A 15,001-nucleotide genomic window follows, 5' to 3' on the forward strand; every position below is an offset into this window, starting at 1 on the left:
TCATACATTTTTCTTTGTTCCCCCACACAGTATATTCCTCCTACAATCACCCTAACATTATACGCCCCCCCATTTTAATGTTCCCCTCTAATTGCCCCATAGTATGAAGTCCGACTCCTTGTGCTCCAGTTTAAACCGAGGGAAACTAGAGGGGGACATTAAACTATGGGGCAGCTGGAAGGGGGCTATTAAACCGTGGGGGCAGCTGGAGGGTGACATTAAACTGGGACATAACGCCCGCTGAACGGGACAGTGGGACAGGACCCAGAATCCGGGACAGTTGGGAGGTATGACTTCAGGGTACTACTGACAGGGGTCTGGTTACCTTCTAGAAGGTGCTGGGACAACACCTCCTGTCAATGGACTCCACCGCTCCTCTTGTCATAAAGTCCATAATGTTGACTGCTGAAACTCCCAGTCTCAGGGCTATCTTTAATAGAACAGTGGGCTGAATTCTTCCTCCTCAGGGACCGTGTAGGACACCATTAGACCTCAGAGCAGCATACTGTCACACCACCAACTAGCATTGTACCCAAGACTGCACTCTACCTACTGCCTCTGGGGCTATAATGGCACCCTCAGGAGACCTAAATCTGCCAGACCCCATATAATGGCCCGTGATGGACCAGAGCTGTACCAAGTGTAGAGATTTGATACACTACACGGAAACAACGTGGGGAAAGTTGCAAAATAAATGTCCATGGAGCACAGAACACAGGACTTACAAACACAACCCAGAGGCACAAAAGACAAACAATTAAAGCAGGAGCACTCTGGGAGGCTGCACAAGCCTTCAAGCTCAAGTGACACAAGATGGCTCAGGAGTTCTATCCAGGATTTACCATAGTTCTATATGGTTTGTGCACAATACGACTTCTCTTTTCAGGTGTAATTCTCAGTTCTTACTCTGTATACATGGACAGTACACAGTACCACTTCTATAATGCTGGATGCATTCTCAGAATCTGCTCTTCTTCTGTATGTATGGACAGTACCACTTCTGTTTTCCTAAATGCTGGTTCAGAATGGCCCACCAGGGTACCAGTAATTTTCCCGGTGGACCCAGCAGATCAGATGTTAACCAGAGCACGCAGCACCCAGTATTGTTTCTATGCTGGACATGCGTTGTTTACTCACCATATTCTTGATAACTGCAGTTGTGGGTACTATAGTTGTATGGGCAATGTTAATAATTCCAAGAGCCGCACTGCTTGTTTGACATACATAGTATAGAAGAGGTTTTAGGTAGTGCAGTGGGTGAACATTGTATGGCGGGTGAGCATCATAGTATTGTTATTACCTGTAGCCACGCTGTGTTGGTACAGCTGATCTGCAGGGGTACTGGTAGTAGGCCCCTAGCAACAATTCCAATGGTGGGCCCTAACATCCTAGTCCGACACTGCCTATATGCTGGATGTAATTCCCAGTATCTGCTGTAATTCTGTATTTGTAGACACTGCACAATATTCCTGTACCTGCTCTTATTCTGTGTATAAGAACAATGCACAGTATCACTGCTCTGTACTATATGCTGGATGTAATTCTCAGGATCTCCTCTTATTCTGTATATGGACAGTGCACAGAACCACTTCTCTTGTCCTACCATATACTGTATGTTAGAGAGTGATATTGGGGGGGGGGGTTTCTCTGTACTGAACTACTAGGGAAACTAGGGGGTCTGCTCTTACACAGGTACTTTCATCACTGTAAGGGCTAGTTCACACGTGAGTATAAGGGGAGGTTTTTGACAGCGGATTTCGCGTCCAAAACCTCCCCTTATAATGGTGGTCTATGGAGACCGCCGGGCTTCTGTTCTCCGCTAGCGGCGAGCTGCTGCTAGCGGAGAAAAGAAAGGACATGTCCTTTCTTCAGGCGGAAGCCGCGCTGTCTCAGTCGCGCGGCTTCCGCCCCCGGCAGCTCCCTCCTATGTCGGCTCATTCATTTGAGCCGACAGCAGAGGGTTAAGCCGCGACAGCGATGGTCGCGGCGGGCGGGTTTTGACAAGAGAGAGACGCGGCTCGCCGCGTCTCTCTCTGTGTCAAAACCCGCGCGGGCAGTTCACGTGTGAACTAGCCCTAAGGCTGAATTCATTCACAGCACTTTGCAGAATTTTTAATGGTATATTTGTCAAAAACTTTGCAGATTCAAAAGCCTAAATACAGACCAAAACTTTTAGAAATAGGCTACATAATGAATCTATGAGGCCAAGATGTCAACGCCCTTAATCACACAACGTGGTGAACAAAGCGCGGATCAGGGCTTGTGGCGTACATATGGCACATGGAAGTGCGTTGCGCAAAACGTGCACTACAATATCATCCCTTTACACCAGAAAACTGACAAAGAGGGATTGATGAATCCCCAACTGTGTTTTTGTTGATGCTATTTTTTGCTATTTATGGGGTGTTTGTGGCCACTTTCACATTCCGGCAGGCTCTGGTTATGTTGCTTGTCCTTAGACTTCTCTATAGGACTTGAAAAATAGCATGAAACCATTTTACAAAATAAAAGCACCATCTTAATATATATACTGTATATATATATATATATATATGCAAAAAAAGTGCTTAAACTAAAATATATATTTATTTAATATATATTTTTTATTTATAATATATAATTTACTGACCCTGCAAAAAAGGGACTTTAGGGGTGTGCACGGATTCCAGAAACATTTTAGCAAATGACTTCCATTCAGCAGCACTGAAAACAAGATGCAAATTCTCAGAAATACGAACACAAACAAGTCAGTGAAGCAGTTCTGGATCCAGGACAGGAGCTGGCATTCTTGGCTGCCCTTCCAAAATATTTAATGTAGGAAGGCAGTAATGTGTTCTGGCAGGGTTGTAACAAGTTAGTGTTTAATTTGTTAAAGGGGAAGCAAGGTAGATACTTTTAGAAGTAAACTACAAATCCAAACTTACATGACTGTGTGCCAGCATCTTAAAGCTGTTTTGAATGCATAGTCAGAGCCCAAAACATCTAGGGACGCATTCACACCGCATCTCTAGTGAGGCAAGAGTTGGAGTCATCACGCCGCCTATGCTGAGACTCAGACGTCTTACTGCTGGGAGGAGGCGGTGGGAGCAGCAGTGAGGTCGGAAAGTACAAATTTTTTTTATATAATAGGCCGCTACCCGCTGGAGTATTCACAGCAGATAGTAGCCCATTTACCAACCTCCCCACTGCCGCCTCCGCTTCTACTATAGGTTGTGGAGGCCGACAGTGAGTAGGCCTGAGCCCAGGCCGCAATCCTACTACTGTTATTATCCCTCCCCGCTGAGGATAGTAATCGGAGCCCCAGGGGAGGTGAGCTAACATAATAGTGTTACTCACCTCTCCGGGATCCAATGTTAATCCTAGCAGGCTTCGGGCCTATATGGTAATGCCCCAGACGTCACGTGGTCTGGGATATTATCATAAAGGCCAAAAGCCTGTGCTAGCAGTACCATATAGGCCCGAAGCCTGTGCTGTTAGTAATGCCGGTTACTGCTAGCGCAGGCTTTGGGCCTATATGCAAATATCCCAGACCACGTGACTAATATTTCGGTGAAACAGCAGCATGGAGAAAGAAAAAAGTAGGAGTAGAATAAAGTTAAAAAGTGTTTGTGCAATGATAGACTCCCTTTAATAGTTCCATTAATAATGGTGGGATTTTTTTTTATTTTAAAAAAAGATTCACTACCCAGTCTGAATGCATCTTAACAGTCAGAATGTTTGAGTCCTGCTTATTTTTCTTGTGTCTTGGCCATGTGACTGCTTTTGCCTCATCGATTCTGGCACAGTTGGAATTTCTCAAGCCCCTGCTATTCCTGACCAATCAGTGCGGTTCATTTCAGTACACAATATGCTAATGAGGCCTTCTGCCTGGTGGCTAATCCTACTTCGTATATCTATGATGAAACTGCAGAAGAATCAGTGGAGCCAGACATATTGAAGGATACAAAGAAATGGAGTTAGCGCAATCTCCTATTTAAATAGGACCTCTCACCTCTGTCCGGGCTATTGCAGCAAATATTTTCATTCACCAATGTATAATCCTAGAATCTGTTTGTCATTACTCTAGAACTAGTCATGGATATCTGCTCTTCTGTAGTTTTAGAAGACCTAAAGCTATATTCACAGTCAGTGATGGTGCACCAAAACCAGGCCAAGAACAGAACATGTGTAAAGCTTTCTGTTATATCTTACTCTTCACTTTGGTTCAGGTCCACAATGACCTACTTGTGAATATGGGCTAAGATTTCATGAAGATAGCCTGTCTTCTGCAACATCTTATATTGATGCGGAGTGGGACGAGACAGATACCATAACTCAATCTTACAGATTAGTGAATGCAGTAACCACCATTTTCCTTTAAGTCACTAGAGTTTATTTCTTTGACTATTTGGTACATCAGTTGCATACAGATACAGACAACACTATGTTCACAATGCACAGGATTTAGTTAGCTACCCTCCCCTTGCTAAGGAGTTTCATTTCCAACTTACAGGAGGAGGTCGGTCAGTTTTCAGTGGAAGAGGTAGCGCACAACCAAATAATCTAAAGATGTACCACAAGTGCAAGACCTTTCACAGAACAGTGCCTGGGTGGGAGTCATAGCAATGCCCTTCCAAGGAGAAGACAGTTTTAGATAAGATCAGCTATTGTGCAGGTGAAAGACAGTGAAAACCAATGAAACTGATCGTCTACCTGTTCATGTGAACAAGATTTACTTCAACTGCCCAGCAGAGGACGCCCTTAACCAATATAATATATATATATATATATATATATATATATATATATATATATATATATATATATGGCCAGTACCAACTCTACATTCTTTTTATGTCACTCTTAATAGAATTTTAGGTCTCAAAAATAAGATCTAGTAGGAAAATATTTGACACAACCAAGCAAGTTACAGTGCCAGACAGGATCAGGTTAGATCTCATCCTTGCACCAAAGAGCAAGCCCCTTCACAGCACAGGTAGTAATGGGCTCTTATGGACAGTGAACAAATACGAGGAGCAGAGTGGGAAATGGCTGTGGCTATTCCAAGTTTTGGCTGCAAGGGGTGTCCACGTGGATGCTGCTTGTAGGACAGGGAAGCAGAGTGGAGTTGTTCTGTAGGTCCATGCTTGTCACACCAACCTCAATAGGCATGATTGGCAACGTACAGGGACTGGCCGGCTGCCCCGGAGCCATCTCCGCTATGTTCATACTTCCCACAGGCTGCAAGCCCATTGGCCTTGAAAAGGGAAGATAGACATAAGTTTAGAGTCAGAAAAAAAAAAAAAAAAAAAAAAAAAAAAAAAAACCACGACATGTACAGTCTCTCCATTTACCTCTATAGGTCTTCGGAGACTATTAAAGCCCTCTCTGACCCTGAAGCCAGACGAGACCATTTGGCCCAAAACATGCTCAGCTTGAAAAAGCTGCAGTGATTTGCAGGATAATTTTACCGCAGGGCTATATCTCAGGATAATGCAGACTATGAAGAGTTATCAGTAGAACAGTTAGGATCAAGTGGGCTGAAGACCTTACCTCTGCCCGTTTTAAGAACTCTTCAGTAGCTGCACTTTCATTCTCTTTCTTTCCACGCCAAGCATTCAGAGCGGAGGCCTGAAGAGCTCGGCCATAGGAGAAGGTGAGAGCCCAGGGTCTGGGCAGAGGGCAGTTGTTGATAGCATTTAGGTTAATGGTGGCTTCCTCCTCACTCTGTCCACCAGACAGGAAGGTAACACCTGGGAAAAAAAAAAATATATATATTTATATTATGAGTCCCTTGTTATTCATGCAGAGTGAGATGGAAACAAGGACAGTAATCTAGAAGCGAAGACAGATACATAATAAGGAGAGCCTATACCTGGCACTGCAGGGGGCACAGTGCGGCGGAGGGCAGTGACTGTGGCCATGGCAATCTCTTCAGCAGCATATTTCTTTGGGCAAGCATGGCCAGCAGTCACCATGTTGGGTTTCAGTAGGGTTCCCTCCAAGTAAATGTGGTGATCACTAAGAGCCTTGTACACAGCAGCGAGAACCTAGACAGGACAGAAGAGTCAGTCTAGTTACTATGAAGCCTTTGAATTGAATTTCTAATCAGATTACTGACCAGTCAGTTTAGGAAAGGATCTCCAAACACCAACCCCGCCCCCCCACACGCCAGAGTTTCCTCTGCATGGACGCTCAGCCTAGCACCGGTTGCACACAACCATGTGCTAATTGGCTGCCATTAATGAACAGCATGGGCAGCACACAGATGTCACCCGTGTGCCGCCCATGCCTCCGTGGCCCATTTCATTTAATGGATGGAGTCACGGAAGCATGGCTGCAAAAAACAGGAATAGGACCAGTTCCATATTTTGCAGCCCAGACTGATGGTCGCACATGGGACCGTGTAATTCACAGTCATGTGTACAGGCCCATAGAAGTGAATGGGAATACCCAGATAGCACACTGACCTAACACATGGTCATCTGCAAGGGGGCTTAACGTCACAAATTAAAAGATTGAGGACAGATCATGCCCATCCTGTGGTTTATACATTTAGTCAAATCAAGAATGATGGGGTAAGGCAAATAACATATCCTATTTTTGGAAAGAAGCAAAGCCGGTGGGACGCTCCTTGTAATAATTTGTTGCCATTAGTGTTCATATACTGCACATGTGCTATGAAGATGCAAAAAGGCTTCAGTGCTTATGATCAACTAATGACAGGATGGAAGTTATTAACAGATCTTGACTTGGACCCAACCAGCATCTTATTATTCCATTAAATTATAAGACAAGAATGCACCTTTTCAGTGACATACTGGCAGCGCTTTAGGTCATGGTCTCCATCAGGAAGGATCTCAGGCTCCACAATGGGAACAATGCCATTCTGCAAAAAAGAAGGTAATAGTAGCTGCACATACAGGTTTGGCCAGTATTCACACAATGACATTCCTTGTAATCTCTTGTAAAATAGCTTATTGTGTAATCTGCATTTACCTGCTGGCAGATGCTGGCATAGCGTGCAAGTACATTGGCATTCTCCATAATAGCCAAGGAGGAGGGGGTATCCGCACTGATCTTAAGTACACATCTCCATTTTGCAAAGTCAGCACCATCTTTCTTGTACTGAGCACAGCGTTCAGACAAACCGTCCAAACCTATGAGGGAGGAATACATAAGTAATAAAGCAAAAAAAAACAAAAAAAAACAAAAAAAAAAAACAAACCACTAAGTCACAAGTTATTACAAGCACATTTTGGGACTATATTAGAGTTCAGTCACGCCACCTCCAGCCGGCTGCCCAAAGCCATGGTGCTCAGGATATAGGCACTTATTTCAGACCAGTCATGGCCTCAGGTCCACGGTGCAGCTCAGACCCAATTAAATGGGAATGAACTGTAATACCAAGCATAACCACTACACAAATGTGGGTGGAATGATGGCTTATTAAGACTAGCAACTTAACCACTATCTGGTTACAGATCTACAGCAGATTTTTCTGGAGAGTTATAGGAAGTCTGGGAATCAGGGCATCTCCATCCTGGCCCACCTATATTCATATCCTGTTCCGCCTACTGTCTAGAAAAGTGGCAAGAGGGGTGCAGAGGCCAAGATGCGACACAAGGTGACAAATGCATTAAAGGGATTCTACCATTAAAACCTTTTTTTGTGGATAAGACATCAGAATAGCCTTTAGAAAAGCTATTCGTCTCTTACCTTTTAGACGTGGTCTCCGCTGCGCCGTTCCTTAGAAATACTGGCTTTTATTGGTATGCAAATGAGTTCTTGCAGCGATGGGGGCGTCCCCACCGCTGCCAGAGATTTGAATTCAGCGACGCCTCCATCCACAGCGTCATCTTCAAGGTCTTCTTCCAGCGCAGACTCGTAACTTCTGCTCAAGGCCCGACGCCTAGAGCAGACTGCGCAGGCAACGGGAAAATGGACGCTTGCACAGTATTGTTAGCGGCTATTTTCCCATGGCCTGTGAGTCTGCCCTGTTCAAGGCCCGACGCCTAGAAGTTACAAGCCTATGCCGGAAGAAGACATTGAAGATGACACCTTGGACGAAGGAGGCGGTGCTGGAGACAATTCTCTAGCAGTGGTGGGGACGCCCGCATCACTGCGAGCGATCTCATTTGCATACTGGTAAAAACCGGTATGTCTAAGGAACGGTGCAGCGGAGACCACGTCTAAAGGTAAGAGACTAATGGTCTTTCTAAAGGCTATTCTGACATCTTATCCAAAAAAAAAAAAAAAAAGTTTTAATGGTAGAATCCCTTTAAGCTGAAGCACAAGAGTCTTAGTAAGCGTGACCAATGTTAGAAGCAGTGTCTGATACAGAGTGCAGAGGCTCAGCCACAAAATTCTACCGGTCTAATTAGTGAGAAGCCATAATATGGCCAAGATAAACAGCAGCATCTTAAACAGAATTAGCACCACGATTCTAATGCCACAAGATATTTTGTAATCCCAGTAGGACGTTATGTCCAGGGGGCTATAGATTCCTTACATGTGGATACTGCCCCCTCCCAGTTCCATTCACCATTATGATATGCTTATTGGTACCTACACACATCACATGCTATACTGTATATTGATGGTCAATGGGGAAGACACTAACCTTGAGTAGTAGTTTCTCCATCGGTACCAGCAAGAGGGACCACTCCTTTGTCAACCTGTCATAAAAACACAATGTTACTCAGCAACATCTGAGATAAAAAGCCATTTGTGGAGACATGATTCATTCATCTAGGGATTCAGAATCTGGCTCATTGGTTTGGCACGTTCCCAGGACTGCAGCGTATAGTATGGTTTCTGGGTTATCTAATGTGCGGCAATCCATGGCTCTATTATTAGAGACTAAGCAAGTGGAAGAACGCACGACCTCTCCTTTACCCGACCTTCAAATTCCATCATCCACCCCGCACAATAGGAACAGCGCTCAATCCAGGCCGTGATAACAGTAGGGAACACAGAACACCACATTCATTTGTTGGAACTAGAAGACTTGCAGAGTATGTATTGTAGGGATATCTACTATTAGGATCTAGTCACACTGGCATTGGGGCGCAAGAATTTTTTTATAATTTTGCAGCCACATGGAATTAAGGGTTGGAGGAGATACCACATAAGAGAACAAGGTCTGTTCAAGTGAAGCAGAAGAAATCTGAGTGAGCAGGAGAGCTGCCTTCTCAGGTTTTACAATCTCACACAACCCTTAACTGTTATACAGATCCTGGGAATTTAAACATTAAAGGGATTGTCCAGTCATACTACAACCCAATGTGATTAGAGATGAGCGAACACTGTTCGGATCAGCCGATCCAAACAGCACGCTCCCATAGAAATGAATGGAAGCGGCTGGCATGCGGGGGGTTAAGCGGCCGGCAAAGTCTGCGTGCCAGGTGCTTCCATTCATTTCTATGGGAGCGTGCTGTTCGGATCGGCTGCTCCGAACAGTGCTCGCTCATCTCTAAGTGTGATATCAGGAGTCAAGAGCTGCAACTACTGGTTGGTCGGACTGTTGAGACAGCCATCAAACGCTCAGCCTATGTTCATAACTGCGCCAGAGTTTCAGGCATCAATGGAGTCCACTGCTATTTTAGTGGTCGCCCTCTAAGTTGTTTGGCTCCCTGATGAACCCCAGAGAGACCGTGCTAATGTGACCCTAGCGTCACCCCCTTTAACTCGACACTTACCTTGATTCCTACAACAATGTCTTTATCCTTGATCATCTTTACAAAGTTGGTCCCGCAGTCTCCTTGCTGGTACAGGGTCTCATGGAAGAAGATGACCCCGCCGATGCACTTATCCATACGCTCATCACCTTTAAAGAGGAGCTGACGGTAAAGACGCCTGTTCTCTTCTGTGTTCTCTACGCCAATACCAGTCAGGCGCTTGGCCATACTCCCTGAGAGAAAGAAATGAATACATTTAATACTCTCCATACATCTTCCATTAGTGGCACAACGCAAGGAACAAATCTTTTGTACAGAATTCACCTGCTTCTCCTCCAGGCCTTAGTTATGTGCTGTCAGGTGGGTGACCTAGAGGCAGACAGGAGCCACCCATCTGACCAACTGCTTCTGGCTCAGTTCTCTCTACACATTTTGGCACCAAAGGGTGCCAGGAACTGCCAATTACTGCAGGGTCTTGTGTCAGACACCTTGATCTAATACTATGACCTGTGCTTAGTCATCAGTACCTAAAATGTGTCCCAATCCAGAAAATGCCTTTAAAGAGGACCATTCATGTCCTCGGGTACATGCGTTTTTACATACCGCTAGAAAGCCAACAGTGCACTGAACTAAGGGCTGGAGTTATCGGTACCGTTATAACAGCAACGATCTCTGCCCTCTATCAGAAGTGAGCTCCTGACAGTCTAGCTGGGCTGTGAGGAATACCCCTCCTTACAGTACTACCCATGGCCTTGTACTGTCAGAGGGGGCGTTCCTTACTGCCCAGCTGTGACTAAACTGTGGGGAACGCCCCGTGACTGTATTCGTCCATGTACTAGTACTGGGGAAGGGGCAGCTCAGCGTCATCGCTGGGTGGTAGGGAATGCCCCCTCTGACAGTACAAGGCTATGGACGAGTCCTGTCAGAAGGGGCGATCCTCATAGCCCAGCACATAGCAGGAAAGAGACATCATGCAGAGAGAAAAGTAGTTCAGAGTACGAAAAGCACATGGACCCCATTATAGTCTATGGGGTCAGTGTGCTCACCGCTTGTCAATGCGTTTGGTTTTCCGTTTGGAAAGGAGGGGGGGCCTAATGTGCAGATACTTGTACAGAATGGATGCAGTGTTATCTGTGTGTTTACATAGAGAGATAACAGACTTTGCTTTATTGGCAAACTGTAATTTAGCTGAACTGATTGTCCTGCCAGCAAGAGCAGTGAGTGACATCACTTGTCCTACAGGTCTGGGGTTATAGCAACGCTGTGTAAACAATGGGAGGAATGAGGTCACATAGCAGGCAAGCAAAGCAGCATATTTAGGAAAAGTCTTCAATTTACATAATCTACCAGTATAGCTAGGATCCTTGAAATGGGACACACCCTTTAATACTCCGGATAGCCTGCTTTAAAGGCAAAGTGCTAAAATATTAAGTAAACAATGGCATGACCACTCACTTCACCACTTATTTATATAGCACCATTAATTCCATGGTGCTTTACATTTTCCCATGTCACTTACCTACAGATTCATCTGCAGCAAGGATACCCTTCCCCTTGGCTACAATCTTTTGTGCAATGTCTGACAACTCCTTCTTCTGCTCAGAACTCAGGGCTGGGTATTGGTGGGTCATCTTGGACGTTCTGTCAGATCTATGATAGAGAAAATATCTTATACATTTGCACAAGGTCAGAGACGTATTAGGGCTCGTTCACACGGGGGGCAGATTTTGGCACCATGAGCCACATCACTTTCAGGTCAAAAACCCGCCTGCCATGAATGTCGCGGTTTCCGCTTCCAGAGTCAACTCAAATGAATGGGCCGACACCGGAGGTTGTTGCTGCCAGGCAGAAGCTGCGGCTCAGCAAGCCACAGAATCTGCCTGAAGAAAGGGCAGCTCGCTCGCCGCTAGCAGAAAAAAAAAAAAAAAAAAAAAAAAAAAAAAAAAAGAACGCTAGTGGTCTCCATAGACCACCATTGTATGGAGGCAGATTTTGAGGTCAAAATCCACCTCCTTGCCCCCGTGTGAACTAGCCCTTAGGACTGTGTACGGTGCCAGGTAGCGCCAACCTAAGCATTAACCCCTCCAGCCTCTGGGTTAGCGCAGGCACCTTGAAACTGCTTTCCTTTAATCAAACTTAATATGCTTTACCCGTCCGAGGATTGCAGCCTTGGAGAGAAGTAAAGAGATTACAGCCCTATAAACCTCTTTGGTGAGAGGCCAGGAGTCTTCAGGATCCTCGCACAGTCTCCTAGGAACAGCAGGGGGCGTTCACACAGGCTCAATTATTCACAAAGCTGATGGTGGGGGACGTTATTAACCCTTAACAGTATTCACGATGAAAGACAAGGATGGATAACACAAAATATATATCCGGTGAGCACAGAGCATCAGGGCAGGTTTGGTTACATGGAGGACAATACCGTGTCCCTGGGATAGTCAAGCTTAGCCCGTCAGCTGACTAATTAATATGGCTGCCATGATGACAGATGCAAGGCTGCCTTGGCAACCTGGCGGAAGAAAGCATTGTAGTGGAAGCGAGATCTGCTAGGAAAGACCAACAAGACTCATCCTACAGAAGGACAAGCTGTCTTATTCAGTCGCCATTCACATTAGGGTATAATAGTGTGGATAAAAATGCATCAAAGGAACAAAAAAAAAATGTAACCGTTTTAGCAACTGTGTGTGAATAGAACTATAGATGCCATGATAGCGGGCATAAATGTGCAAGATTTTACTGCAATATAACCTTTTATTTTTGGCCGTAATTTGTTTAGAAGTGAAAGTTTTCTATACAACAGTGACGGACCTGAAAAAAACCTAAATCAAAGATTTGTCCAAAACCAGGAAATGTGGCTAAAAGCCATAGCAGACTCTGGCTAGCTTCAGTCATGGTCAGGCATCATGCAGCAGAGCCATCCAGTGTGTCCCTAGCCATACATATATCTATATATTCCTGCAAACAAGACCCCAAAGAGGAGGGGCTTATGTAGATTCGCCTAAGACAGCGGTTGTGAGGGGTGCTGATAGGTGGAGGGGTCCTGTAACTAGAATTAGGAATATTGGGATGAGTCATATTGCGATGTGAATGAGGCCTGCTGGCAGAAAACACTATATATATATATATATATTTTTTTTTTTATTTATTTATTTTTTCTCTCTATCATACCCAGTGTCTCACCCATCACTATGACAGATGAATACAAATTAAACCAGTATAAACCTGTAACATGCCATAATTGCAGTTGGATCTATTCCACCTCCATCAGGAAACAACCTTGAGGTGTCCTTCATCTACAGCTGACAGCATCATCGATACTGAAATGCATAACGCCGCAAGGAATCCCCCAATTACGGAGCGTTACGTCCGCCCGGCCCCATCCTACTCATCAAGGGGTTTATACATTTCAGGGTTAATCCATAGCCAGAGGTCACAGCAGGAATGACAAGGTGACCCCCCCCCCCCCCCCCCCCCAGTGGATGAGGATCAATAACATGATGCGGACAATAACCTGACAAGCAATGTCAAAAGGACGATGAGACAAGACTTGGTGCCACTTTATTCCTGAAGGTTCTCCATGTATTGCTACAGTCAGCTGTGACCGTGCAGATCCTGTCATGGGGACAAGGAGGGGCGAGAGGTAGGAGAGAAGATTGAGGATGGGCCAAAATAAACAGAAGCAAACCTGACAAGGAGGCCCAGTGCTAAGTGTCAAGGAAACATCCAGTGCGCCTCGAGAGACACCATCACTGCTACACCAGCATCTTAAGACACCATCATCTCCTGGGACTGGGAGAAAGTCATGGCTGTCATCCTAGATCCTACAAGGACGGCCATCCTGGAGGATGCAACACACCATAACTGGTCATATCGGCCATTTGTAAGACTGGGAAAGAGCAGAGGCCGTACCCAGCTTTCCCAGAACCAGATGAGGGAAGGTCTTCTAGATAAGGGATGATAACAGTTATACCCGCACCTTCCCTCTACACTGGTCATGTCACTTCTGGAAACATCTTACATCAGGTTCTTGCTACTGGTTGCTCTACAGTCTTATATGGGGTCTTGAGGTGTAAAGATTTTGGGGCTCCCCCCACCTTAAAGGCATATAACATTGTAATACTACTACTACTACTACACCTTCCAATATACTTTGAGGAGCCCTACAGATAGATTATACAGCACAGTGAACCCATAGCCAGGCACTGGGGCAATATAAAGCAGAAGAGAACCTCCATCCACCCCTGCAATATATCTACATTATATAACATGCAGGGAATACATATGGCCACTGTGATCTATAGCACCCAGCTTAATGCACAGGTAGCAGAGCGCACATATATATATATATATATATATATATATATATATATATATATATATATATATATATACACAGCAGAGCGCACATATACAGCAACCTATAGCTTTACATAGGCTTGCAGCTGCAATAACCAAGCCAGCTCTGCTACATCTCTCACCCCCGGTAAGGTGACCACACCCACCCCATGATGGAGCAGGAATCTCTCCCTCCGCCATACACCCAGCTGGAGCCTTCCTCCCCGGTCACTGCTCCTCCCGACCCCCGGCCACCCCTCACCTGTAGCCGCTGAGGAAAGCTCCGAAGTCTCCGGTAATAACAGGAATCTGCTGCAGAGCTACGTGACTCCGGAGCTCTAATACCCGCTGTGGCCCCGCCCCTGCGAGCTGATTGGGGAGTGACGTCACGCTGTAGTCTTTTCCCTGGAGCTTGCTGACGTCACGCTCCTCACAATTGGATATTTCCTTGTCCTCTGGTGTTTTCTGTTACATGTTCCTTGAAGGCCTGATGAGAACAGACTAGCTAATGCTGTATAGTATACAGTGTACAGTGTATACTGCCTGCAGTAGTAATGGGGCTGCTGTGTCCGCCATAGTATTGGGTTCTACAAGTGACTGTAATGGATGGCCTTATTATTGCTACTTTCCTGACCAAGCCCAATGTCCGTAAAGGACCCCTGACCCATTACCATTATCTGTATCCTCTTTTACATTCAGGTTTCATTCTATGGCCTGGATGAGACTTGGATGTGAGACTCAGGGCAGATCCGATTCCTGTCCACTTTGCAATCCAACCTCATTTATTCAAGGGTAGGGGACCATGGAGAACACATGGGGGCCTCAGATTTTATCCACTCTGTTTTTCCTAGTGACTGGTACATGACATATTCTCGTGTATTTTACCGCAGGGGGTGTTTACATGTTTAGTCTTTCAGATGCAGTTTTTTAAGTCAAAATCAGGCCTGGACCATAAAGGGAGCGCAATGATGGAGTACAGGGGCTACTTCATTCTATTCCTGGCTTTA

General features: G+C 45.3%; 1 protein-coding gene across 1 annotated transcript; it reads right to left on the reverse strand.

Annotated features, from left to right (window-relative positions):
* Nucleotides 1-4,355: 4,355 nt before the first annotated feature.
* ALDOC (aldolase, fructose-bisphosphate C) lies at nucleotides 4,356-14,345 on the reverse strand. The gene is made up of 9 exons (XM_075263578.1): nucleotides 14,257-14,345; nucleotides 11,179-11,309; nucleotides 9,681-9,892; nucleotides 8,603-8,657; nucleotides 6,979-7,139; nucleotides 6,785-6,868; nucleotides 5,855-6,029; nucleotides 5,533-5,732; nucleotides 4,356-5,236 (listed from the first exon to the last, which is right to left on the reverse strand). The coding sequence occupies exons 2-9, from the start codon at nucleotides 11,288-11,290 to the stop codon at nucleotides 5,141-5,143; spliced, it is 1,095 nt and encodes a 364-aa protein (XP_075119679.1). The 5' UTR covers nucleotides 11,291-11,309; nucleotides 14,257-14,345; the 3' UTR covers nucleotides 4,356-5,140.
* Between the last annotated feature and the right edge of the window lie 656 nt (nucleotides 14,346-15,001).

The sequence above is a fragment of the Leptodactylus fuscus genome, chromosome 2 (genome assembly GCF_031893055.1).
Source record: "Leptodactylus fuscus isolate aLepFus1 chromosome 2, aLepFus1.hap2, whole genome shotgun sequence".
NCBI lineage: Eukaryota > Metazoa > Chordata > Amphibia > Anura > Leptodactylidae > Leptodactylus > Leptodactylus fuscus.